The sequence below is a fragment of the Manacus candei genome, unplaced genomic scaffold, assembly GCF_025592945.1.
Source record: "Manacus candei isolate 608988 ecotype Guabito, Panama unplaced genomic scaffold, ASM2559294v1 h1tg000005l, whole genome shotgun sequence".
NCBI classification, from domain to species: domain Eukaryota; kingdom Metazoa; phylum Chordata; class Aves; order Passeriformes; family Pipridae; genus Manacus; species Manacus candei.
In genome coordinates this window covers 21,780,753-21,808,038 of record NW_026138053.1, presented here as the reverse complement: position 1 = coordinate 21,808,038, position 27,286 = coordinate 21,780,753, and the positions used below count along the sequence as shown (strand labels likewise).

Below are 27,286 nucleotides of genomic sequence, written 5' to 3'. Positions count from 1 at the left end.
CCTGGAAGATGGAAGGTGTCACTTCCCTCCCACAGGTCTGGGGAACCTGCTGATGGTTCTTATCTTTCCACTCTAACCCTACCCTCGTGGGAGCATGTGGGCTCAGCTGCCCACAGAGCAGAGCATCCCACGCAGGGATGACCAGCAGCCAGCAGTGGAATTGGAGATCTGTGGCAAGGTTTTTGGTAGTTTCCATCTGGTTTGCACCATGCACTATTGCCCCTCTTTGTCCATGGAACGTGCGGGAGTCAAGCCCCTGCTGCCCAGGGTGGCAAGAGGAGGCAGGCAGGGTGCCTGAAAGAGGGCTGAGTGTGCTCTGCCACTGGAAGTGATGCCAGCTGAGGAATTAGGAAAGCTGAGCAGGCTCCATAGCCACGGCATCCCTAGTTAAATGGCCCCAGCAATTAGAGAAATCCTGGCACTTTAGCTGACAAAGGCAGGGAGATCAGGTGCTCTCTGAGGCTCCAGCAGTCTCACCCTGCAGTGGTTTTAGTTCCTGCTCCACGGGGCATCCACACACTTGTTCAGAAAGGGAGCCACCAGGAACAGCATGTCCCCACCTCCCAGATGCCTCCCCTCTCTGCAGCCAGGGGGATGCCGATGGGCAGACACGTGCTGGGGCTCTGCAGTGCTCTTCCCAGCTATCCTCGAAGAATGCAAAATGCATTTGAACATTCTGAGGTGTTTTTGGGTATCTGTACCTGGTCAGTGAGGCCCGTGGCACTTCTTCTGTGTCCCTCATCTTGGAGGAACCACTGATTTCAACAGCTTTGGATTGGCTTGCTTTGAAGACGTTGTGTTTTTTTGCAATAGCCTTTCAGTGACATTGATGGTTGTTCAGGCATTCAGACTGCAGCTCAGCCCACACCCCAATGCCTGCCTTACATTCCAGCATTTTACATCTTATCCCAGATAAATGTTGCTCATTTTTACCTGCCCCTGATCTGGGGGTCCTTAGGGCATGCTTCAGTCATATACCCCATTCTCTTTTGTGAACAGAAGAGCTGGAACCCCATTAAAATGGGAGCTCAGGGTATTTCATAGTTACAAGACGTCAGCAGCCAAGAGGTTTAAGAAAAGCAGGAGGGAGAGAGGTTTCCAACAAAATCCTCAGGGCTGGCAGCTTTGTGCTTGTGCCGCAAATAGCTTGTCCTGTGGCTCATCTGCAAACTCTTAACATCCACATGACTTGGCTTATACTGTGATTACCTTACCTGCCAGCTAGCTTCATCTTAAAAGGAAATAGAGAAGTGCAAAGGCATTCCTGCATCAAGCCACACTGGGCTCCCCTCTCTCTCTGCCTTAATCGACTCCCCCTCTGCCTTAACTGCTGCTGCCTGCTCTCAGCAGCCCCTGGGGTATTTAAATTGCAGATGGAGCTGCTTAGCTTTTACCAAAGTTGGTCTGATGTACAGGGTGGCCGTGAAGCTCCCCAAATGCCCCTGGCTCTGTGCATGCTATGGAGCAAGAACCCACTGACTTGTGGTCACTCCCCAGGTCGCAGCCGGTGCTGCAGTGGCAGCTGGCACGGTGGTACGGCCGCGGCACAAGGAAGGGGCAGCTGCTCACCACAATCTTTAGGTTGCCTTTTTCAGGTCTGTACCCAGCATCCGCTGGATAAATGGGAATCTGCGACTCTCCCTGATGATCAGCAGCCTCTGGGGAGCTACGCTGGTGATGTGCAGCAGGCCAGCACCCCGCTCCTCTCCCATGAAAGCCACCCCTTCTGCTGGGGGATGGCTACGCAGGCACAGCCCCCATCAGCTCTGGTCCTCATGCAGGTAGGGGCACAATAGAGGCTTCCTCCTATTCCTGTGGGACCCAGAGCAGTCGTGCCCTTTCATCCCTCCTGTCCCTGGGTAGGAGCCTCATACTGCTCTGTGCAGCCTCCTCTGAGCTCGAGCTGCACCAGAAGCAACCTTCTTGCCTCATGGTTCCCTCCTCTCCCAAGGTGGATGCCAGGGGCAAGATGCCATTGCAGCTGCAAGGCGATGTCCATGGTGGGGACATGAAACTCTGGGAAAGGTCCTGAGGAACCACACACACCTCATGCTCTCCAGACTCTGGCCCACACACATCCCAGTGCATAGGACTTATGGTCCCTATGGCTCCATCAATCACATGTAGTTCTGCTCTTCAATGCAAATCCTGTCTCTGCTGCCAATCTGGGGGGCCCCAGTGGTGGCTGACGGGGAGGGTGCACTTTTGTTCTGGTTGTTGTGCTGCAGTGGGGCCCATTTCCAGTGAGTGTGGGTGGTGTGCCAGGGAAGCAGAGTGTGCTGGGGTGACCAGGGAGCACTCGGAGGCCAAGGGAGATGCTGGGGAGAGGAAGAGAAGAAAGAAGGCAATGACAGAGGAAACAGGTTTATCACCTCACTGCAGGGTGCTGGGGCTCAGCCACAGTGGGTTTTCTGAGCCTTGGTTTAAAATCACACTGGGCTCCTCCATGCAGCCATCAGCCCAGAAAAAGCCACATGTCAGGGTCTGGCAGCCCCATCGGGGTTGGCATGGTGAGCAGGGACTCCCCAACTTCTGCTTTATCACCTCTGGAGGGTTTGTGAGCTCAGGCATGGCTGCAGCCAGCTGGGAGCAGCCGTGCAAAGCTCTGCAAGGCTCTGTGCTGTGGGCAAACCCCAGGGCACCCCCGCAGGGGACACAAATGGTATCCAAGCCAGGGAAAAAAGGGGGACAGGCTGGACAGAGGAGGTGACACAGCTGCCCCAGGGGAGGCAGAGCCAGGGACGTGTGGGCAGCTGGGTTGGAGGCTGTTGAGGAAGCACGGGAAGGGCGTCTGCAGTGGAGAGGTTGTAGCCCACTTCTCCCCAGTGCAGACTGCAGGAACTTGGGAATCTCAGGGACCCCCAAAGACCTCAGGTCTGGGGGGGACAAGAGGGACAGAGTGAGAAGGCTGCCAGGGGGCTCAGTAGGTGCCCCTAGTCCTGCCTTGCAGCTCGCCAAGTGCTCAGGACCAGCGCTGTTGTATCACCAGGGACAGGGGAGATGGGATGATTCAGGATGCTCTGGGATGCAGCACTGACTCAGGCCAGTGCAGGAGGGCTGGTCTCACAGTCAGCTGCCCCTGGCCGGTTACCAGCCCAGCACCCTGCTCTCAGAAAAGCCTTCATTTTTGGGAAGAAGAAGATCAGCATCCTTGTTTCCAAAAGGTCACATTGTAGCAATGCAGCAGAGCAAAGTGTGAGGAGAGGAGAGGGGAGAAGGGACCTCCACAGCCCCTCAGCCTGGCTCTACAGGGCATCCCTCCCTGGCCCAAGGAGGAATTCAGAGCCCCCCAGAGGGACAGAGCTGCTGTGTCCCCATGTCAGCCACTGAGGTAGGGTAAACAAGAACTAGGGTGCTTGAAGGCTGAACTCCAACCTCTGCCACCCTGGTCATTGCTCTCTGGGAACTTCTGGGGTGTTGGGTGCCCTGAGTAGGTGCTTGCTCTGTCACAGGGCTGCTGGCACAGCCCTTCACACCACTGGGACGTTCACTCATGTCAAAGCAGCTTCCAGAAACCATCCAGGGTAAAATGCCCCTGTGGTCCCAGAGGGAAAGATGCTGAAAGTGGGGTTTTCTCAAAACCTACTCAAAAGATGGGTTTGCAAATGTGAGGAGCTGGTTCAAAGCAGGGGAAACAACTGGTAACCAAGTCAACACAGAAACCAAAACCCTGTCATGTTCGAATGGCTGCTCCCAGAGTGATGACAGTACAGAGCATGGCCACAACCTGTGCCAGGTAAGACTTGGTTTTTATTTGACAAGATCAGCTGGAGCATCCATTCAGTCTTTGCCATCCAGCTGCACTCTTTATCTCTGAAGTTCCATGCCCCACCCATGGCAGGTTTGGCAGCATCTGGGAACCAGCTCTGCCTGTCTGCTCTTGCTGCTTCACTCAGGGAGAAAACCTCCATCACCCTACACCAGCATGCCCAGTGGTGTAACCACCCAGCACAGCCCTGCAGTGGGCAACGGGGTACACAGCCACGTATGGTCCCTCCAGCAGGCACTGTCCCCAACAGTACCCTGGCTCTGTGACACGAGGACATCCAGGGGTGCCCAGATCCTGGGTGGTGTCAGCAGCAAGCAAGAGACAAAACTATCAGCTTTTCACCACTGTGCTCACATGATGAGCAGAGTAGCTCCCAGGGCACCCTGCACCATCCTCTTCTCTTTTGCACTCTGCCTGTGCCAAAGGTTTCCCAGTGGCAATGGGCACACTGTGGGAGAAGGGAGAGCCCAGCTCTGCCCCCTAAACTCACCCAGAGCAGGGGTTCAGATGCTGCAGAAGTGCCAGGAGTTTGCACTGCTCCCAGATCCTGCTTCCCCTCTGCTCCACATGCACCTGGCATGGGACAAAACCCCTCAGCTCCGCCACGTTGTGGGGAGCAGGTGCAGGAATTGGGGGGACGCCCGGGGGGGAACCCAGCAGGCAAAGCCTGTTCCAGAGTCTCTGGAAACAGAGAGGCAGCTGACAAACAGAAATGAAAATGGAAAGGGCATTGGATAGGAAGTGACAGGCAAATGTCCTGCTGGGAAGTATCTCCATCCAGCTCAGACTAAGCATCCCGGCTGCACCGTGGGGTGAGGCAACACAACCTGTTGAGGCGCAGTCCAGGAGCCCTTGCAGGCAGATCACCGGGCTCACGGGGACGTCGCCCAGGTCCAGCGCGGCTGCGGGTCTTTGGGGAGGCCAGGGCATCGCAATGAGCTGGGCGGGCCCTCAGGAGCCCCGTTAGTCCCCTCGTCTCCGCTCCACGCCCCATCTCCGCGCCGGCACTGCCACCTGCAGGCAGCGGCCCCGGGACCGGCTCTGCCCGCTGCCTGCACCGAGCGCCCAGCACCGCGACCCCTGTGCCAGCGGTGGCCCGGCCACCACTCCCAGCGGGGCTGCACCCTGCGCCCACCACGGCACACCTGGGCACGGACCCTGGCCCTGAGCCACCCACGGGCGCTCGTCCAGCTCCGAGCGAGTCGTCATGGAGAAACCGGCACTGGGCTCTCCTCCCGTCTGCCCCAAGCAGCCCGACAGGAGTGACCAAGCTCACGCCTGGATGCTCGAAAGGTGCAAAGAGCCCCCAGCAAAAAGCAAAACTCAGCCCACGCCTCCCTCGGATAAAGCATCAGCGGCATCTCTGCCCCGTGAAAGGGAGGAAAGGGGGCTCCGTGTTTTGAACCCAGTGTGGAAGTTGCTTGTAAGGTGCTCCCTGGAGCCCCACGCTGGCCTGCGGGAGAGGAGCCCTGCTTGTCTTCCCTCTTGGCAAGCAGCATATGTAGTAGCTCCGGGTCCTGTTCCTGCTGACACACCCCACTCCCAGTTTGTCCTGCTTCTCATGTGCCCTGTGTGAACAGCCACAAAATTGTCCCCAAAAAGTTCTGCCCACGCTGAGGAGGCTGCCTGCAACATGCAGACACACAGCAGTACAGAGAGACCCCCACTATGAACAAAGTACAGTCTCTCTGCCAGAAAATGGCCAAGATCATATTTTTCAACTGGTTTTGCCTCCAAACAGGAGCCAGGTGGCTTCAGCTATGGGGTCTCCACCCTCTTGTGTCCCTGGAAGGAAAGAAAGCATCCCCCAAGATCACAGAAATGAGACACAGGACACTCCACGCTGCAGAGGGGATTTTCAGGAGCATTTATTTCACTGCTGACACGGGGGCTGCAGGAGGCAGCTGCTCCCCAAGTTGCCCCGTGCTGCAGGAACATCTCCCTCCTCAATCACAACAATCCACGGACAGTCGGTGTCTGAACGGTAAGACCTTCCAGCACCTACATTACACAGACCTACATCACTGGGACATTCACCTGTTAGGGACACCACTCAAAAGGATTTAAAATAATAATAATTATAATAAAAGCAACCTACAAAGTAACACTTGGAGGCATCATGCAGAAACTGGATTACTTTAGACTATGTGGCAGCTCAGATTTGCTGGGTTTATCAGTGGATGAGTGTTAACTGCTTCCCTGCCAGTCCAACACCAAGCTGGGGAGCATTCCCAGACAGGACAACAGCTCTGTTTCCCACCCGGTGGCAGGAAACACTTCCAGGTCACAGCTTGTACATCCAGAACTACATAAGATTATGTGCTTGTAAGAGGTGCTGGGAAGTCCTGAAACTTCCTTCTGTGACACTGCCTGCAGAAGAGTGCCTGAGTTGTGGGATTTCTTTTCTCTCTCTCTTTTTTTTTTTTTAATAAAACCAAAAGCTGACTGGCAAAATGTTACTCTTAGCACAAGTGGACCAAAAAAACAATTTAAAAAAAAATCATATTACACTCGTAATATATAGATTGGCCCATAAGAAAGAAGCTCTATACTATTGCCCCATAATGAGTTTTTCTTCACCTACAGTTTCAACTTCCCAAGTGAGGTAGGGAGAGGGTGACCACAGGGAAAAAAAGTTGGTGTTTCCAAAGAATTCCACTATTTTAAAGTCATCCTAATCCTTCATGTAAAATTCAAATGTTCTTTAAAGAAACACTGCCTTTTCTTCACAACATTCAGAGTTTTGGTTTTTTTGGTTGTTTTGGTGAGGGAAAGAGGGAGAAAGAAAACAAGGATCCCAGAGATGAAATGCTGGCAGTTTTGACACATTTTGGAAGGAAAGCACAGTTACAAAAAGGAAGGAAACGATGTAGTGAATCTGCAGATAAAAGGAAAAAATAAAGAGTGCTGACATAGTTTGCACTGTGCCCGCTCAAACAGCACTGAATTACACACCCTGTTCATGTGGAAACATACTGTCACACACAGCTGTCAGGAGAGGGAAAGTGGACACTTAGAAAACCTGTAATTTAATTTTTCAGGAATCAGTAATACAGAAGCCTTCCATTGCCCCTCCTAGTACTAGACAGAACGTATTTTAAGGCATAGTTTAACATCCATTTCTTCCTATAGCAACTTAAAGTGTAACAAGCCAAGATGTCAAGACACAGAAAACTCAATAGGTATTCTGACAGAGGTGAAAGCTGGTTTATGTACAGTGCAGTATTTGCCTTCAAACAGGGGAGTCTTGAAAGAGAAAGAAATAAAAATAACTGCAGACCCAGATTCTAAAAAAGCTAACATTACCAACACAAGGAATGTTCATTAGAGTCCAGTTCCCAATAGAGCTACTCAACAGGAGGACATACAATGTGATTATGCTAAACTGCACTGATTGACTGTTCTCAGAGTGCCCCGGGAGGGGGGAGAACCGTGGGAGGCCAAACTCTGCAGTACCCTAGTGCAAACTGCCTCAGAGGAAAAGCCTGCAGTCAACAAGCCTTTACACCTATTGTTAGGCTCCACTGAGAGCTGCAGTAGTCAGGTGTCACCTAACAATCTCAGGACACTCCGGTAAAGGTGATGGTCCTGTGTGGATTCTAATGCACATCCCCCATGAACAGTGTCCTGCACACATACACCTGCCAGGCTACCGGCTTTCCCTCTTCCATGACCGAACCAGCTCACAGCCACCAGAACCTCACGTAGACGATCAGCATGATAAAAAACACAGCTACGGCCGCCAGCTTGGCGTATGTGGAACGCATGTTCAGGTACTTGGCGTCCTGACGGTACTTCTTGGACAAACTGGACAAGTTGTTGGCCTTGGAATCAAGAGCTGTTAAAGGGAAAGGGGAGAGAAGTCAGTCAAGATTAACCGAATGTTCTCCAGGTGTTACCTGAACTGTACACAGCTGCAAGCGCAGCAGTTTCATGTGGCAGCACAGCCTGAGCCCCTCTGCAGTGCTCTAACGCTTGTCCTGCTGGGATGGGAGCAACCCAAACTGGTGAGATGCTGGTCTCGCCCAAAAGAAGCATCAGTACCTGCCAGGTGCTTCAGGATGCAACCAATCCAACTGAAACACCCACTGAATTCCCTGCTTTTCTCAGGAGGCTCAGGGATTACCCAGCCTTTCCCTTCAGTATGCTCTGCCCACCCAGCTGACCAAAGGGACAAGGAACTGTGTGCCAAACACTGGCCACTCCCAGTACCTGAAAGTGCCTCTCCTCGCTGTAGGACTTCCTCAATGTTGGCCACCATAATCCTCTGCACATCTTGCAGCTCTGTGTTGATGGAGCCCAGGTTCCTCCTCGCCCGGCTATCAATGTAGAGCTTCTTAGTTTTCTGGATGTAGGTGTCTGGAACGAGACAGGGCTATCAGAGGTGATCTCACCTAACACAGAGCGGCCTGGCTGCTGAGGGAGTGGGAGCATTGCTGAGACAGCCAGGAGACTACAAGCAAATATTCACTGGAGCAAAGCCAGGAGACTAAAAGCAGGAAATCTGAATCAAAGGACATGTACCATTTCCCTATTCTCCTGCATGCACCCACTCCTCTATTCTCCAAAATGCCCATGTCTCTAATGCCAAGAAGAGGTTAAACTGTTAATTCCATACACCAAGATGGAGAGGATCCTGTGGCTGCTGCTGCCTGCCCCAGCAAGAAGTTTCCCAACCAGCCACAAGGAGAGGGACCTCACCAAATTCAATGAAGGAATAGGGCCTGGAGACTGTTGGAACCTTCTTGCCATGCTGCTCATCAAACTCTGAGTGCAAGTCTTCCAGATATGCAAAGGCCAGTTTCTTGGGGAATGCAGCTTCACACAGGACCAGGTAACACACCCCCTTCTCGATGATGTAGCTAAAAGAACAGCAGACAGGGCATTAATCAACCAAATCTGAACCTATCCTATCAAACCCCACCCTGCATTCCTTTATTCCTACAAGGCAATGACAAGTGGGTACAAGGACTTTCAGTTTTCCATGCCTGCATCAAGTGCAAACCTTTCTACAAAGCAATGGTTAATTTTTTTTTTTTTTACCCCAAAATAAATTTTCATGTAGCCTCAGACCCTACACCCATGCCAAATGCCCTGAACTTTGCCTTCACTGGAACAAAAGCTGGTCTGTGAATATCACTAGCTGAACAAAATATCAGCAACAAAAGAGTTATAATTTTGGAGTACAAAAGAGAGGACACCCTACTGCCCTCCCACAGCTGGGAGAAGGGGAGCACAAGAAAGTTTGCCAGCAGAGTAGAGGGGAAGGTGGCCAACACATCTCTACTTGGCAGCACAGCCAAGTACCTGAGGCACACAAATGGAAAGCTAAAGCACTGGGGTTAGGACACACACAAGAATTCAGTCTCAGTGTGCTACAAAGCCACACAGTCACTGCCAGCTCTCCCCTTCAGTTTTGGAGGGCTGGGTATCCCTTTCCTTCCCCAACACCAGCCTGTGGGTGGGGTGTTGCTATTCACATGCATCACCTAAAAGGTAGCTGGGGAAAAATACTGGTGATACACAGGTTCTGGTGACCTTACCTGTGGATTTGCCATGGGTAGGTGTGACTGTGCCACCAGTTCTCTGGCTGCAAAGTGAGGAGCTCTAAAATGCACAGTGACACCTGCTGTTGTGTCATGCTGTTTGGTTTGCCCTGCAGCTGAGGATGCAGGGGTCCTCCACTCCTCCTCCCAGCATCCCCATCCCATCTAGTTCTTATTTGTTTGCAGAGGCTTAGGGCTGACCTTGTTTAGTGTGAGCTCCAGTGTCTCTGCCAACAGGGAGAACAGGGGCTTTTCATTATAATTCAGCTAAAAAGCCTACTGGAATAAGGGCTAAGATAGAACCAATCTTCAGATTATTTAAGCTGTGCTATGACTGCTGCTGTACATTCCCAACTACATTTTCTTCCTCACTTAGCCAATATAAAGGCAACAATATTCCCACCAAAACCAAGGGAGTGGAGACAGTAAATAGCCCTGGAAACACTTTTGAACACTTATCTATATTCTCCAGGGTGGAATGTAAATGCAACTTTTATGTTACCTTCCTTTGACTTTCTGCATAATGTCGTTATACATTAGTCTAGTTAGCATAAAGATTAGCAGTGTATTAAAGAAATAATCCAGTCCCAAGGGCACAATAGTAAAATAAGTAGCTTAAAATTTTGTTAATAGTCACATCAGGCTTACAAAACAACTTCCTCTCACTCCCCACTGCTTTCTAGATACCCCCAACAGGTCCATGTCCTTTGAATTAGCCATCCTCAGCTCACTCCTGGGCTCAGGAGTCTCCATTGCATCCGTCTTTATATGGGCTGTGTGTGAACCCTGCCAGCCTTCAATCAACAACTCATCTACCCCAACCAGAAGCAAGAAACTCCAATTGCCATAATCTGTTCCACAGCACGTCCCCACTCCTTTGTTCCTTTATATGTCCCTCAGCCAGGAGTGCATCAGTGCCTAGGACTAATGCTACACTACATCATGCCTCTGTTCTTCCCTTACCCCTGGAGACCTGTTTGACAGACTGGAGTTGCTACAGATCATCACCCAGAGCTTGATGTAGCCACTGTCATGACAAGCAAGACTTGAACAAATCTTTTGAAATGAGGAAAATGTGTGCCAGATGGGAATCCTGAGAGTATTGCTGGAGCAGCACTCTCCAGATGAGAGCACTATGAGGAATATGTCCCATTGGCACAGGTCTGTTTATCTGTGCCCGGGTCAGCTGGTCCTGCCTGGAGCTCTTCAGCTGTATTTCCCACTTGCTTTTCCCTGATGAGTTATTCAATGTGTTAGATTTAAAATTGATCGGTCAGCACCACAGAGAGTGAGCTCACCTCATTCTGACCCAGTTTCAGATGATTTTGTCAACCTCAGAGCAGAGTTTCCACACAGCTGGGCTTCTCAGTTTTACACATTGTGTGCATCTCTGAGCTTCAGCACAGCACCTGCTTAGCACGTCCTCACACCAGGGGCAGATGGTGCCATTTGCCACTGTTAACTCCTGCACTCTGGATTCCTGCACACTGAGTACAGCCAGCAGGTTTCTCATAGTCATCTGGGATATCTGGAGAGAGAAAAACTTCATCCTGGTAACAGTGGCAAAGGCCAAGGGTCGCTTTCAACATGACAGGTAAGAGCCACTTCAGCCATTCATCAGCCAAAGGTCACCTGCTGACTGACAGCACAGGAAACACCATCAGTGTTCTTGTACCTGCCATGTGCTCCCAGTGCTGCAGCTGAAAGGGTGACACAGCTTTTGGAGCTGAAGCTTAGGTAGAAATCATCTTAGTGGTCATAGTTTAAGCTCCACATTTCAGCATGGTTTGGCTCTTCTCTGAATTGATGCAAGCTAAAAACATTCAATACCACCACCTCAGCAAGTTCAGCAATATCCTTAGCTACACTGCTAACTCACACCACGAAATGCTCTGTCCAGGTTTGTGCTGCCCTCAGCAGCCAGGGCTCTGATTTGGCAGAAAAAAATTGGTGAGCTGCGCTAACAAACAGCGTGGTCGTCAGTCAGCGTTATTTTAGACTACATCTCGAATTCCCCCATTACCTCCCCTCCCTCTACAGAGGGATTTCTGACCTGAAAGTATTCTTTTCACACAGGTCCTGCCATAACATCCCACCTCAAAGGAGGCAGCAGCGAGTGCTCTGCAGCAGCAGCTGTCAGGTGGCAGTAGAACCTGTCTAGGGACTAACTCAACTCAGAAGAAGGAACACTCCTCTCCCTGGCTGCCTGCCAGCCAGGTAACCCAGCTGTTCCTTTGGCACAGCTGTCAAAACAGGAGCCTGCCCAAGCCCTCCCTCCCCATCAGAAGTGGTGGCATCACAGCCACCGTTAATAGGCTTTGATTTCCTGGGCACACGTTGCCACCTCACCAGACATCACTCTGCTTGCATCATGGAAGTAACTCAAGAAGGGATTTACTGGGATCTACACAGGCTCTTTCTCAAGGCTTTGTTGCCAGTCTGAGCTACACCCATGCAGTGCCAAGGAAACACTTAAAAATCAGAGTTTTTAAATTCTATAAAGTTTCAACATGTAGAAAGAAGACAATGTAGAGCAGCACTTTGCAGTTCATTCTGCAACAGGAGATAAGGATGGCCAGACTAATCAGGGTTGTCCTGTGACAACCATAAGTCCCTATCAAAGGCAACCAGAAGCCAAGAGAAAACATTTTTTTTAAATCTTGTCATGGTCACTTTATGTAAGCCAATCACTAGAAAAGTAGCCCTCGAAACCTCATGGTTTTTGCCAAAGATTACCCTTCCAAAAAACTCCTGTTCCCATCTTTTCATGTTGCCAAATCTCTGAAGAAAGGGGCAGGGTGGTAAATTTGCTTGTTATAGAAGCAGAGACCTAAAATCAACCTTGCCCTGCATTAAAAGGCTCTCTCCCCCTCACCCAGCTATAAACCCACACCCAGTCACCAGGAATCCCTCGGGAATTGAGGGATCCTGCTGCTGGCAGTGCAGCAGAAGTGGTGCAAAGTGCAGGAAATCTTGGCATATTGCTGCCCAAACTGCACAACTCTGCCTTGGTGCCTCACATGGAACCTGATCTCAGAGACTTGTAGCAGTTATTCCTGCTAATAGCAAAATTCTGATTCTTGACAGGATCTTGACTTTCTCAAGCTTTATTCTGCCAGATAATGACATATCACAGAAAGAAGCATTTACTTTATCGCACACAAGCTCTCCTGCTTTTCATTGACTGCCAATTCTTCCCCTGTTCACTTGCCTGTCCAGCTCCCTTGCTATTGATTAAGCAATCAGGACATCTGACCTGCACTCCCTGTGTGCTTTCCTTATTTTATATCCAAGCTCCCTTGCTAGAGTGCTACTGGACAATCAACAACAAGGTTGAATCTACAAGATGAGAGAAAGAAGCCTGTCAGATAATAGGGAAATAATAATAAAAAAGCTCGGAGATGCTCCATGTGCTTCTAATACATGAAAAGATGCAATCTCAGGGAACACAGGGGGAAAATCCTGTGCAAGAGGAACTCACAGTGGCACCACCAGACTGGTTTTACCAAGGACATCTCTCTTCAAAGACAAGACACAGGAGGTACAGGAGAAGCAGCGAAGGTATAGTAGAGAGTGCAAACAAATAGAAAAACCTTGAAGAGAACAGAACCTGTATTGTCTTCAGCAAAGGCAGAACCATGAACCTGGCTGAAAATCAAGTGCCAGACACCTGTGCCAAGCAGCGACAACTCACACATTCTGCCCTTCGAGCAGCTCAGCTGGCAGGGCAGGCAGCTGAAGCAACTCTCCTGTTTCAGGCAGCCCAATTCCCAACAAACCCTCACCCCGAGCCGGAAGAGCCTTCACTCATTCCCACGGCGGAGAATCCCCTTTTCCCCACGTCCCCGCCCGGCACTCACTGGAAAGCCATGGCTCCCGCCTCCAGGGTGCATCTCGTCGGGGACTGCTCGTTCAGCTTGCGGAAGAGCTGCTTCGCTTGGCTCTGGTACTGCTGCAGGTCGCGGCCTGACTGAGGAGGGAGGGGGGGAGGGACGGGCTGTTGGGGCGGTCAAGACCGGAGACACCGCGGGGGGACTGCGGGGGCTCCGCCCGACAGCACCGCGGCGGCTCTCCCTCTCCCTATCCCCCTCGCACCCACCACCACCACCACCACCGCCGCCGCCGCCACCAACACCACCACCAGCACCGCCGGGAAACGCTTGTGCCGGAGCCGCCCCACTGCGAGAAGGGGCCGCGCCGGTCCCGCCGGGCCGCGCCCCCCGCCCGCTCCCCACCGACACGCCGGCCCCGCTCCACCCGCGCCTCGCCGGCCGCACCTGCTCGTCCTCCTGCATGGAGGCGGCCAGGGGGAGCCCGTCCGCCACGCGGGCGATCATCGTGAGCAACACCATGGCTGCGCCCGCCGCCCGCCCTGCCACGGAGCCGCCGGAAACCGACACCGCCGCTTCCGGCGTGCTCCAGCGGCCGACCCTCCACTTCCGCCCGGTCGGGGGGGCGGAGCCACGGCTACAGTGATGGCCACGCCCCCTCGGTGATGGCCACACCCAAAAAAGGGATGGCCACGCCTCCTCAGCGGTGACCGCGCCCCATAATCACAGGCACGGCCCCATCGGCGCGGACACGCCCTCTTCGCATTGGCCACGCCCCTGAGCGCTGGCCACGCCTCATCACAATGGACACGCCCTCTCAGCTCTGGCCACGCCCCCTCATCATAGACACACCTCCTTAGGTCTGGCCACGCCCCTCACCCATGACGCCCCTCCCCGCCCAGGCGAACCGCCTATATATAAGTCGCGCCCATTCCCCTATAGCCCCGCCTCCTTTGCGGACGGTTCCGCCCCCTGTGACGCGCCCCCCGCGGGCGGGGCGGGGCGGCGGCGGCGGCCCGGTGGGCGCGCGCCAGGCCGGCGGGCACAGCCATGGCGGCGGCGGCCGAGCGGGGCCGCCTCAGCTTCCCCGGCGGCGCCGGGGCCCTGGGGCGGCCCGTGCCTATGAACCTCTTCGCCACGTGGGAGATCGACGGTTCCAGCCCGAGCTGCGTCCCCAGGTAACGCGCGGACCGAGAGGGCGGACAGCCCCCCCCCACCCTCCCCGGGGCTTCGCAGCTGCTTCCTCAACCCCCCTTTCCCATCACCTTCTCGCAATTTCAGCGTCCCTTCCCACCCCGCCAGCGGTGCCGCAGTGACGGGCACGGCTCCTGCTGCCCCTTCCGTGGGTTTTGGGGTGGGTGCGGGAGTGCAGGGACCCCCCGGCCACAAAAAGGGTGGGAGGGCTGCAGCTGTGTCTGTGTCAGGTGTCGCCCTCTCAGTGAGTGTCCCCCTCCTCCTAAACCCTGTCGCGGGTGTGTGCCGGGGGCAGGGCTGGGGCTCCTTCCCCGAGCTCCATCGTCCCCGCGGGTGTCCCGTTAACGGCGCCTTTGCGGGAAAATGCCCCGCAGGGATGGGCTCGGGGTGGGCATCCCTTTCTCTAGGACCGGTTGTCCGCCCTCTCCCCGTCTCGGCTCTTTCCGCACCTCTGGCGTGTGTAAACACGCGGCCGTGGTCCCTGCCTTCGCTGGTTTTAGCCCGCATGGGAGGCATCCCTCTTAGCTTTTATAAAATTTGCGCTTTTCAAGCCTGGCTCTAACAGAAAGCCTTTGAGGATTCAAACGTGCCGAAGGCGAATCTCTGAAACGCCTCTCTTTATCTTTCTTTTTTTTTGTTTTGTTTCAAATGAGGACGCACCGAGCGAGCAGAAAGGGAACAGAGTCATCAGGCTGACCTGGCAGGAATGTAAAGCTTTGCAAGTTTTACAAACCCCCCAAATCCCTCTGTTTTCTGCGCCATCCAGATAGCAGGTTGGGCTTGGTGGCCATGCCCCTGTCTAGCAGGGATTAGTAGCTATCTTAACGCAAACACTGCCCACATCGTAGTGCTTTGGCATCGTGGGCAGGAAGATAACGTGGGGTAGAAGAAAACCTGAGTCCTGCAGTTGCAGATGATCTTGATTTATAATAGCTTATCTGTGCTAACAGTGCCTTGGGGCAGTAACTTTCCCTACCTGTGTCTTGTTCAGCCTTTCTTTCCTGCAATGGGAGGTCTTGGAAAGGGACTGGCACCGGGGGGAATGTGCCCCTCTTCAAGGAATCCCTTTGCTATGGAAGTTATTTGTCTATATGGGAGTAGCTGCAGGAGCAGTTGGTGCTTTTTGATTTTTTTGCACTAGATTAGAAGGTGTCCCTGCCCATCGCAGGGGGATTGGAATTAGATGATCTTTAAGTCCCTTTCAACCCAAACCATTCTGTGATTCTATAGTTCCAGTGTGATTGGCATTGTCCCTGTTGTACAGAGGACACAGAGGGCTCTTGTAATGCTGCTCTGAAAACTGTTCTCTCCATTGCACCCTCGACTACAGGAAGGCAGTTGGGTTTCCATCTCATCCAACCTCGTAACAATGGCTGTTAGACAAATTAAAAAACAAATGTCCGTCACTGTCAAGGACTTTTCATTCTGCATTATCATTTATGCTGATACTTGCAGATCTGAAAACGAGCTCACAACACAGCTTGCTTGTTTGCAAATCTGTAGATGACCAGAAAATGCAGTGTAAGGACACTGACCCTGCCTTGATGTGGTAGGGGGCGGGGTGCACAGGATGGCAATTAGGGTGGGGTCTTGGGTTCTTGAGTTGTGGTGGGCAGCAGATTGGAGTCAGGTGGTTGAGGTGCCTGGAGGAATCTGAGGAATGCAAGAAACAGGTGGATATCTGGGCAAGTGGGGCAGAACTAGGGTTTGAGGGGGCCAATCTGGAGTTGCTGAAGCAAGCTGTGAAGCAGGGGATGGTGAAAGTGCTCAGGTTGCCTGGGCTGAGGCATTGATGGAAGAACTGGGGCATTTGGGACCTTCTAGGAACAGAAGTTTTGTATGAGGGAGTTTGTAGCAGTGGGTCCTTCTGCTCTCAGCCCTGTTGTTGCCATCACCTTTGTTTGCTGTTCCTGGGTGCCCTTTTCCCCTAGAGCCTGGGGGGATAAGCAGACATCCAGCTGCTGCTGTGTCCGCTACTGCCAGCCAGATGAGCCTGTCTTTCCCGTGGATGAGGAGTTTTCTGCGGGACGTGCCCCACATGGGCTGGGCACACGTGCAAGGGTTGTGTATGTGGTGCAATGTGTGGCAGGTCTGCAGCTGTAGCTGTGGGTGCCAAGTGTTTTTTGTTAACCTGAAGCGAGGTCAGGAGCAGCTGAGGTTGCAGGTTCTGTGGAGATGTTGGTTCCATGGCACAGTGAAGTGTGTGCTGGGCAAACACCAAATTCTGTAGCAGTTCCCAGTCAATGCTGCTGCTTCTAATCACTTAACATCATGCCCTGTGATGCTGCTTTGGGTCCATGTTTTGCACTTCATTACAGGCTTTGCAACAGACCTCTCTGTTGGAGAAGGCAGGAGTTTGATAACCTTAAAGTTATACCACTGCCTCTGCATTTTAAGTTAGAATTGTAATGATTTTCCCTATGACACAATGACTTTTAAGATTCTTTATCTTAAAGCGAGAGATACTGGGATGACAACTCCTGCATGGGAAACTGTATCCCAAATGAGCTTGTTGTCCAAGCAGATGTCTGTTGGGACGTGAGAGGCGGATGTGGAGCAAAGTGGGCCTTGGTGTGTGGTCAAATACCATGGAACTGCCTTGGTCTCTTCTGAGATTTCCCCTCTGGGTTTCTGTTGGCAGGACAGGCTTTCCCAGTAGAGAAGAGGTTTGAACTTGGCACAAAGTCAAAGGATTCATGGAAGAGGAGTATGTGTTTGGGGAGGGAAAGTTGCTTCCTTCCCCCTTCTTTTTGGCACAATAAATCTTACTCCATTTCTAAGGTGCTTCTCCTACAGTAAGCTGGAGCAGGAGGTGAAAGCAGTGCCTGGAGCAGTCTGTGCCTGCGTTTCCCTAAATGGGGTGGGTGGGTGTTGAGGTGGAGGGCCTCATGTGGATGTGTGTATGCTTCCCAGATGATGGCAGGGAGCTGGACAGGGAGGGACATCTCGAAAGTGCTGCTATTGAACACACTCTTCTTCGGTGGTTGATTTACTGAAAGTCCACTCAGCTTGGGTGGGGTGTCAGCAAAATCTGGAAGGCTGCCTTGGTGCTTCCATGGAGTTCCCTTGTGTGAAAAGGCTGTGTTTAAGCTTAAGGAAGAATAATAGTGAAGAGTCGCGGTGTTGTCCTATAATTCTGTGTTTGGAGTGAAACATGAGGTGAGGTGTTTTGCTCTTGTCTTGGTCTCCTTTCTCTTCTGCCATTTGCAGAAATGATTTTCTGATTTCTGTCTTCAGCTCCTGAGGGTTTTGACCACAGTGCTTCTGAAATGCAACTACTTTCTTTTAGTCATCCCAGAAATGTGACTCAAAATGTCTCACTATCTGGGCGTATACACTGCATACCAGAAGGGAGAGATGCCTACCTTTCCCTGCTGTTTTTTTCTTCTGTGCATTGAAATATTTTCCTTTGAGGAAGGTTACACTACATAAAGCTCTCCTTACCACCTGTGAAAACTGAGAGTGATCTTCTTGCAGCATGGCTGTGAGAGAATCAACACTTTTCCCCCCCCCTCATTTTCCTCGTACATGAAAAGTAAGAATTACTCTGTGGATTTTGGTGGTGTTTCTTTTTACTTTCCATTTTTTTTATGAAGCTGTGGGTGTGAATGGCAAGGTGCTGTACTGTCCCATCCTGAAGGAGCCTCATGAAGATGTAGCACCATGGGGAGGCTGTCTAGAGGAAGAGTGGTCTTGGGGGGAAAAGTTTTGTTGGAATGGTCTGCTGGAGAAAGAGGAAGCAGAGTGGGTTTCCATTCAGAGTAGGTTTTGATTGAGGCTATTGACTTAATTGTCACAAACTTGTAAAAGTTCCTGCTAAGCTTTGAACTGTAAAGTGAATTTTAGCGTACTGTAACCAAACTGGATGTGGAGCAGGTGTGACCTGGTGTCCCTTGGGGATACAAAGGAAGAAGCTTGTGGAACAGACCTGTGAAAAGGCAGTGCTGGAGATCTGAGGTTGTTGACTGGGCACTGCCTGAGCATTTCACGTGTTGGCTCACCTCTGTGGTTTGCCTGCTCTGTAAGGAAACATGAAGGGAACCCATGCACACCCCGTGAACTCGAACAGGAGGTTGGTGGTGTGGGGATGTGACCGCTCAGTGTGCTGTGACATGGCCTTGCAGCACTGGGACATTCACACCAGCCCTGGTATGGACATCCCCAGGGGGATGGAAACTAGTTAGGGTGAGACTTTGGATTCACAGCAGCTGAGTGGATCCTAATAGTTTGCCCATGCCCCAGGCAATGTGCTCTTCTCTCTCTGCCAGCTCCCATGTTCTTCCACTGATCTATCTCCTGTGACCAGGAGGGACCCAGTGAGGACTGCTGGGGTGTGGAGCCGCTCCAGCAGTCTGCAGGTTTGAACCCCTACATGGTAATTCCCTCTGCTAGCAAAGTGTTGAGGGGTTCTGAGTATTGAGGGGTTCTGACCTATGTGAAGTCCATGGCTGACACTTCACTATGAGTATTTGGTGCAAATTCACTTGGAAGTGAAAGACTTTACCCCTTGGTGTGAAGGATGCGTGCCTACAATGGGAATGGGAGTTTGTTTTGGCCAGTGAGAGCATGTTCTGTCCTGGCTTGAGCAATGGCAGCTATGCACCATATTGGCAGAGAAAGGTGGACAACTTGCTAGAGTAATAATTATGTTCAGGTGATGCTGCATAATTAAAAACATTGATTAATTCAGGTAGGGAGAGATGTTACTTGAAATGTATCTTAACCTCCTATTCCATGGAGAGAACTCTTGTTTGTTAGGATAACTGCTGGCACATTCATTGGGAGCTGACAGTAGATTTTTCAGCACATTTGGAACTGGGAAAATGTCTAATTACTCAGATGACTAGGTACGTTTCAGAAGTGCTTATTTGGAGGCTTTGTTTTGACTTTGTTTGAATAGCATGAAATGCCTAACGTTTTACCACGGAAGGAAATTGAATACAAATGAGGGCACAGGATAGGCTTCAAAAATATCACTTAGGTGATGTTAAACGTGTGAGATGCATGAGGAAAAACATCCACAACTGAGCAATGGAGATGAACTGCTTGGAGTAAAGCACAGTGGCCAGAACCAGCCCCTTTATTCTTGGAGATAAAATATGCTGTGTTTCCCTCTTAGTCTTTGTGGAAGAGATCAAAACCAAAGTAACAGTACTTTGGGTGAGACCTAGTGATCCCTATGTAAATCCTATCACAGCAGTTATTGTCACTTTATGTGGTACTACTGAATGTAATTTGGACTCTTGTGTTATTCAGTAGAAAAGTTCTGTCTAGAGGCTGAGCTGTTTGTTGGAGTCAGATGTCCAGTTAGACCTGTTTTGGGGCATCTTTTAAGTGACATAAGGTGAAGCTTGTGCATGTCATGAACAGTTCTGGAAACATCTTAAAATTTTAAAGCTGCTAGCCAAAGTCTCTGGGTGGGATTGTGTGTGGTTTTCACCTGGATGTTTTGCACATGGCCAGTGCAAAAGGATTTTGGGAGTAGAAGGAATGGGCTACTCTTTTGAAGGGCCTCTTTTCTTCTCTTCCACCAAATGAGGGTGCCCAAAGGACCTTCCCCTCTTGTCCCCTGGCAGGTCTGGCCTGTGTTCCTGTAGCCCTGCTTGGCAGGAGGCGACCCTGTAGCTGCTTGTCCAGGGAATAAAAGTTCTCTCCAATGGAGCTGTTGATGCTCCACCTTTCATTGGCTCTGAGCAGGCAGATGATTTCTGTGGCAAGCTTGTGGCTGTATCAAATTAGCTATGAAATGATTTGCATAATAGATTAATCAACCAGCAACAAAACATCCCTCTTTTCTGCCAAGAAAAGAAAAGCAACAACTCAGCTGTTACAAGAGGCCATTATGTTCCTTGCAACCCTTAATCTTTCTTTTTTTCCAAGAGCGCTCCCTGTTTTGGCCTCATGCAGGAAGCTGGCCTGCTCGCTGGCTTTATTTGCGTCACATCTTGGCAGCTTTTTCTAATTCTTTTGGGCCAAATTTTGCCACCGTTATGGTGACCTTCTCGGGAGGGTATTTCCTATGGAATTGGTGGCTGACTGCCAGACACCTCTGTATTGCCAGGTCCTCTATTAGCCTTCGCCATTCCATTGAAATTCCTCTGGGTCCCTCGTGCTTCTTCAGAACTGTCCCATTTCCCTGGGAAGTCAGGGAGCAGGAAGACAAGGGCGAGCAGGTCTCCTCAAAGAGCATATAACTGAGTGGGCAGGAACTGGTCACTGTATTTTATTTTTCCTGTGTTTCTACCTCCTTACAAGCCAGCAGTATGAACCTCCTAACCTCTATGGTCCTCCTGCAGCCCCAGATGCAATATCTGTGTGTCCTTGGTTGGTTGAATAGTGCCACCTCCCAAACAGTGCTGGGGGAGTTTCAGTCTGAATGGATCCTAACGTGCAGATGATAAGAGGCTTAACTGGGTAATTGAATGTGATAGCATGAAGCTTCTCTCATGGTGAGGTTTAATTGGATTATGATACTGTACAGTGGTGTGGAGGCTTGCAGGGCATGCAGCCAGTTTTGCAAGGAAGAGAGTGGATCCTTGCTAATCACTCGTTTGTTTAAAATAATGAATTGCCTGGAGAGCTCTGATGGGCATGCTGCGCTCGATGCAGCCACTATCTCTGGAGGAGGGATTCCTCAAAAACATGTAGGACCCTGTCCTTGGGTTGGTGCAGCTGTAGCAGGTCTGCCTGGTGAGGAGGAGATAAGCTCCTTGTGTTTGGAAAAGTAGATGCATGGACTCTCTCATTGCGTGCTGCGATCTGGAACCCTTTTTCTCCTCTAAAACCATTTCAGCCTTTCCTGCAGTGCTTTGCGTGGCTGTGTCACTTGTAATGAGCTGTGCCTTGCTTCTGAGGTGGCCTCCTTGTTCCTTCTCATCTAGCAGCTGAGAATCTGCAGGCCAGGCTGCCTTCCAGCACAGTTACTTGCAGGGCAATAACTATTTTTGATCAGGAGCTCAAATGCCTCCCCTGCTGCAGTGGGAAAGCAATCTAATTTTTAAAGTGTGCAGCAAGAATAAAATTGAGAGCAGCTTCTGTATGCTGTGAAGTTGGCTTGGTGGAGGCTCTCATGCATGTAAACCATAGCTGGGGTCTGCAAGCCAGTCAGTGTGCAGGTGCTCACCTGGCTTGGTGTGTTGGCAGCACTTGTGTTTTGGGTGCAGCTCCTGGGGGCTTTATGCTTTGTGTAACTCACTGCCTGAGCTGCAGAGAGGCTGTTCTTGGGAGTTTTTGCATTGAAAGTAGGAGTGTTTGGTCTACTGGTATTTCAAAAGAGTTTGAAATCTGCGTAGTTGCTCAGATCTTACTTCAGAAGAGTTGTCAAGGAAAATAGCATTTGTTCTCCCGTAAGCAGATAGATTAGCATAAAATATCAGCTTTGATGTTGTGTGCAGTGTGCTACTCATCCATAGCCTCTCTGTGGGTTTGGACAGTTAACTGTTTGTCTCATCAGTGTTTGTTTGAATGGGCTGGGAAATGCCCCCAAGGATGGTGTATGCCATTTGGGCAGGGAGCAGCACCTGGGCACTGGGAGGTTTTGAACAACTCATCCTGTTTGCTGCAGTGGCTCATTCAAACTGTATTAAAGTTAAATAAGTGTGATTGCTTTACTGTTGCTGGCTGGGAAATGGTAGTCTAGCCACTTTCCCCCCAGTGCTTTAAAATGTGTGGGACCTCCCTCCCCAAGCTCTAGTTTGGTCTAAAGATAAACCAACTTCCCTCTCCTCCTGATTTTCCTTTTTGGCAGTCAGGTGCTCTGGAGCCCGTAGGAGCTAAGTGGAAGGGAGTAGCCAAGAGGGAATGTTTAACCAAAGTCTGCACAGCTTGCAGGTCCTTCTGGACCTCAGGGAGGTAGTTAGCTTTGTTCTGAAACGAAAAAGAGGAACAAACCTGGTGACCCAGGATGGCTTTTTTTTTTTTTTTTTTAGTGTGTGTTGCTGGGGCTGGGGAGAGGTGAAGGTTTGAAGGTGTGAGGCTGTGAAAGAAGCAAGGGGATCAAGTGTGTGCCTGTGTGCAGAGTGAAGTGAAACATGCTCACTGCTCAACAGAGCACTTAATTTTGCTGCTAAAAATCTTCTGAAGAAAGACACTGTCTCCTTTCATCAGATCCCTCTGCTCTGTTGAGCTTGACTCTTAAAAATCCTTCTCTGCTCTTTTTATTTTTCTACAAAGCCATTGCAGTGCAAGGGCTTGGAGATGCTCCTCACTGCTGGTAAGTAAATACCATGTGCAGGAGAGAGATTTCTAGAGGGATCTTCACCTCTGCAGGGAAACACATGGAAGGCTGCAAATGGAGACATGGGAAAACTGTGGAGCTCATAATGGGGTTCTGGCCTGTGTTATAGAGGCTTCTAGTGCAGGGCTGTCATTAGTGGCCTAAATGAGCTGCAGTTTGCACATATGCCTGTCTGATATGTGTTTCCCAACAGGCACTAGGCCAGATCTAGATACAGAGCAGAGAATAACCCCCATGGAGAGATTCTTAGGAAGCTTTATCTATATATAGTCTATATAAGTCTGTATCCCCTTTCTGCTGAGAGGACAGTCTGCCCAAGGAACGTGGTTAATGCGGATACACCCCAGCTTCCGAGAACCAGGCAAAGGTCCGTGAGTACCACGTCTGCCACATCCTGTGAGCGATCCCTGGCGTGTCCTGGCTCCTGCTGCGGTGGATTGCAGTGGGGAATTCTCTGCTGAGGGCCCCAGCTGTACTACCCTGTCGTGACCGTGGTGTTGTGGCAGGCTAGTGGCACGCTCCTGTGGCCACCCAGGCTTGTCCTCTGTGGGAGCACGAAGCAGCCGTCAGCCAGAGGGAACAGCTGCAAAGGCTGGGGCACAGCATTCGTGCAGAGCTGATGGTGCCTGTGCCTTTGGAGCACGTTGGTCTGTTGGGTGCTCTCATTAAAGCGATGAGATCGTAGCTTGGCAGTGACTTGTCATGAGACAGCCCTTGTAGGATTTGTATGCTGGTGCAGTTCCCTTTCTTGCGGCTGCTTACCAGGGTGTTCTGCGAGAGGAACCTGCACAGGCATACTGCTGCTTCTGGAAGGAGAAACAATTTACAGTGCTCAACCCACCTGCAAAAAAAAGCACAAAACAAATAAACAAAGCATGAGCAGGTGTCTTAGATCAGAAGTGGGAACACACAGTGAGGTGTACAAGGCTGCCCTTTCACACAGCAGCGTGGCCTCATATTAATTTATGTATGGGTGCAGTTTCACACTTTGGATGTCTGAGGCCATTCCCAGCCAGCCTTTCTTTCCATTTAGTAGGTGAATTTTTCCAGCTAGTGCACCACAATATTTTGTAGCTGTCCTGGCAGCTGCTGAGTGCCAGCCATGGGGGAGTAGAACCTTCTTTCTAGGCGGAGTTTGCAGCCCACCAGGCAGTTTTGCAGTGCATCCTGAAAACACAGAAGTGAGAGTCTGGGGAGCTTTGTACCAGCTTGAAATGTCAGTCTGTGAACAGCTCATGAGGTTCTGTTGGAACTACTGGAGTTATGGCTTCTCTTTGGATGCATTTGTCTTTGGGATTGTGAGTCTAGGTCTTTTTAAAAGAGCAGCCTCATTTTCTACACTGGAGACACTGATTCCTTTCTCTCTTAGGGAACTGGTCTGATGTTGTAACTCCCATTAAAGTCATAGGGTTGCTGGAGGACGTCTCCTCACACACGTTTTTACAAATATAGCAGGATCGTTTGAGGTCACTCAGTCTTGGGTTTCTTTAGGGATTGCACACTGTAGCTGGAGGCTGTGCTGGAGCTAGATTTCATTGCCTCTGGAGGGGCTGCGCTGAAAATGGGCATCCGTAGCATAGGGTCTGATCTCGAGACAGTCTTGCAAACTTCCCAGCTCCTCAGATTCACATGCAGTCTTTATTTCACCTTGTCATGTGTGTCCTGATTTCAGTGCTGCCTCAACCGTGTGAACTCAGTGGTTTGTAACAGGGACAGGGACACTGCTGTTCTCAGCAGAGACAGTAGTACCCGTTTCCCAGCCACCATCAGGGCTCTGTCTTTTTACAGTTCCATCTGTGCAGTGGGTAGTTGGCAGTGTAAGACAGGAGCATTTACCAGTTCTGCCCATTACAGCAGGGCTCCAGCAGGTCACTCACTGGAGAGCTCTCTCAGATGTGTGCAGAGCTGTTGTACTGTCCTGACACCCTCCAGGTAAGGTTATAGGTAGCTTTTACGTGCTCCTCTGAGGCTGGTGTGTGGGGTGGCTCTGTGTAACCTGCCCACTTAGGCTGCTGCTTGCCATTGCTTTCTGCCTTGTGCCAGTGTAAGCATTTGAGAGTTCACATGGTGAAGTGGCTAGGGATAGTGGGTTTTTGAGGGGTAGAGATGAGAAAGTGGTCTGTGTTTCAGTTGGATCAATTCTCAGCTGTATTTTGAATGGTCCAAATGGTTGTCCAGGCAGAGTGTGAGGATGAGGATGGAGCAAGTAGCCCACTGCAGCTCCAAAGTCAAGTGGAAGCAGTAAGTGGTTCTGCACGCTTCCAAAGTATGCACCACGCTTCTAATTTAGCAGAGTTTCCCTTTAGGCCGGGGAAATGACTTTCAATGACTGTGGGAGAAGTCCAGCCCTTTGTTTAGAGGCTCATGTTTTAGCTCTGTGCTAGAAACCCTGGGTGGTCCAAAGGCTTGTGTGTGTTCTCCAGCTCAGGGCTGCTGTTGTCAGAGCTGCAGAGCGGGTCAGGGGGAAGAGATGGCTGGGCTAGAGGTGGTCTTGCCTTCTTTTGGGCTCTAAGGGGAGGTCTCTGGTGGGAAGAAGGTTTAGGGAGCCTGACTCTTTGTAATGGGATTCTCAGACAAGCACTTTCTAAGCTGAGTAATTGACAGTGTAACCAAAGCTACTGGAGATTGCCGGGGATGTAACTGAATCTTTCACACCGATTCTTATGCAAATTTAAACATGTGCTCCTGGCTTCTAATGGGACACCTACAAATACAACTGGCTCCATTCAGAACTCGGCATTGGTGCACTGGAGTTTTAATTGCTAATGGCTTTATAGTAAGAGTGTGACTTGCAGAGCTGCATCTGTAGCAGTTTCTCAGTGCTGCCCTTGCCTATACAGTGAAGTGTGGCACGTGGTTTGATGTGTTTGTTGTCGAAACTGTCCATTGCCATACTGCTCTGGTTCAGTAGCAAATGAGCCTGAACATTTCAGTGCTCTTTTCCTTGCTGTTGTGTTGGGGCTCACTGAAGGTAAATTAAATGACCTTGAGGTCTGCAGAAAATAATTTAGTCTAATTAACACTGAGTGCAAATTTTCTTAATTTTCTACTCAGTAAATATATAACTGTGAGTTGATAAGCCCATTTGATAAGTATTATTTTGGGACTCCTGGGGGAGAATGGTGTCTGCAACCTCCTGGCATAGTTTCAAATTCAGGCTTTTTTTCCTCTCATAAAGGTGCCACATGGTAACGGGGTAGTTGGTCAAAACCACGTGAACTTAATTTCTGTAAAGTACAAACAGCCTAGAAATGTTTATGTACAAAATATTCAGCCAGTGACTGTAAGTATTTCCATCTTTCTGCAAGAAATGAAGGTAATTATATAATCAGCAAAGATTATATGGCTTAACTTGTTTCCCATCTGGCATTAGTTAAATTGATGTTTTCATCTGCATGACCTTTCAGGGTGGGGAGAAATGATGAAAATGGAAAACATGGCTGAAAAAGACCTTCCTAGAACATCCAGCCCATGTAAAGGCTGGAACAGGCCCACTGAACAGCCCCTGACAGCTGCTTGTGGGAGCAACTATTCCCCCTCTGCTATGGTCCATGTTACTGGGTATTGTAGGAGTTTTAAAATGGGTGGGTTTAGTTGACCAAGGAGTTGCCTGTCCTGTGTGCAGTCCTTCCCCTGTGCATAAATGTATGTTCAGGCTAACTAGATTAACTACAGCAGGAAGAGCTTCCTTCTTAAAAGAAAGCTATTGTTAGAGCATTGCTTATCATAAATCTGTAGCACTTCTAATCCTGCTCTCCTCTCATGGCACTTTCCACTCTTCCATCCACCCGCTGATTTACGGTTTGCAGGGTCTGCTTCTGAGTTTCTTGGGGCTGTCCTGCAGCCTTCCTCTGTCATATCTTCCTCTCAGGCGGGCAGTTTTTAGCATCAAAAGGATCCTTCCAAAACGTCCTCTTTCACGAGAATACACCTGCGTGCTTTCTAACTGGTAGAAAGATGATATGCTGCTTTCCCGATCAAGTTGCACCCACTGCTTCAAAATGAAGGATTTGCAAGGAAAGCTGAGAACTGCAAGAACTGGATCATATATATTTCATGTTGCTAGTGGCTTGCTAGGGGCTGAACTCCCTTTTATTTGCTCTGCTACCTCTTCCCTACGCTGTGCCTGAGAGCATGCCAGAATTTAAGGTGCTCCGATTTCTCTTTAGACTGGAGGGATCTGTATCTTCTTTCTGCCAGGATTCTGCTTTATTTCGCTCAGTAGAGTTGAAGACCGTTGATATAGGCTTTATTCTTTCTTCATAAATAGACTTTGAGTGTGTCCAGGTACTTGGATAAGCTTTGTCTGTTCGTGTTCAGTCCCAGGGAGAATCTGAGACAGCCACTTGCAGATACCAAAGCAGATCAGAGGATGTTTTTCCTCCCAACGTAGCATTCAGCAGCTCAAGTGTAAAGCTGTTCACTGAGACATAACTTTGGTGGCTCTGTACCCTTGGCCCATGGGGGTGTGCTTGAGGATCAGAAGCCTGACCAGTGCTTCGTTCAAGCAAGTGGGTAGAGCTTTTTCCAGGGAGAAGAGATTTCAGAGCTGGATTTTCTCTGTTCTGCTTTTGGTCAGCATGCTCCTGTTCTTCTGACATATAAATGGCAGGTCCTGCTGAGTGTCCTTAAAAAAAACCCAAACCCAACATTTATAATAAGCTTTTACTGTTCATTCAATTGTTTCCTTGTTCCAGGATCATAACCTAAA

The 27,286-nt window shown here is 50.4% G+C and overlaps 3 protein-coding genes across 11 annotated transcripts in view; 2 read left to right on the top strand and 1 right to left on the bottom strand.

Moving 5' to 3' along the window:
* Positions 1–27,286, top strand: part of MTA1 (metastasis associated 1) — a 229,881-nt gene that overhangs the window by 57,064 nt on the left and 145,531 nt on the right. The window lies entirely within an intron of this gene.
* Positions 5,614–13,754, bottom strand: SEC22B (SEC22 homolog B, vesicle trafficking protein). The gene is made up of 5 exons (XM_051805161.1): positions 13,593–13,754; positions 13,176–13,285; positions 8,471–8,631; positions 7,982–8,128; positions 5,614–7,607 (listed from the first exon to the last, which is right to left on the bottom strand). Exons 1-5 carry the CDS (start codon positions 13,665–13,667, stop codon positions 7,453–7,455), a joined length of 648 nt encoding a protein of 215 aa, XP_051661121.1. The 5' UTR covers positions 13,668–13,754; the 3' UTR covers positions 5,614–7,452.
* Positions 14,158–27,286, top strand: part of PACS2 (phosphofurin acidic cluster sorting protein 2) — a 78,428-nt gene continuing 65,299 nt past the window's right edge. For 8 of the 9 annotated variants that reach the window (XM_051805068.1, XM_051805038.1, XM_051805028.1 and 5 more), the window contains exon 1: positions 14,158–14,323. In XM_051805068.1, the coding sequence (XP_051661028.1) occupies positions 14,196–14,323 (128 nt within the window). In that variant the 5' untranslated portion in view covers positions 14,158–14,195. The remainder of the gene's footprint in view (positions 14,324–27,286) is intronic. The other variant, XM_051805049.1, reaches the window with a different exon arrangement.

Coding starts and splice junctions, on each gene's coding strand:
- SEC22B (XM_051805161.1), bottom strand. CDS start 13,667: ATGGTGTTGCTCACGATGATCGCCCGCGTGGCGGACGGGCTCCCCCTG. Junction 8,129..8,470: donor CTATTCCTTCATTGAATTTG/GTGAGGTCCCTC, acceptor GTCTCGTTCCAG/ACACCTACATCCAGAAAACT. Junction 7,608..7,981: donor GCGAGGAGAGGCACTTTCAG/GTACTGGGAGTG, acceptor TCCCTTTAACAG/CTCTTGATTCCAAGGCCAAC.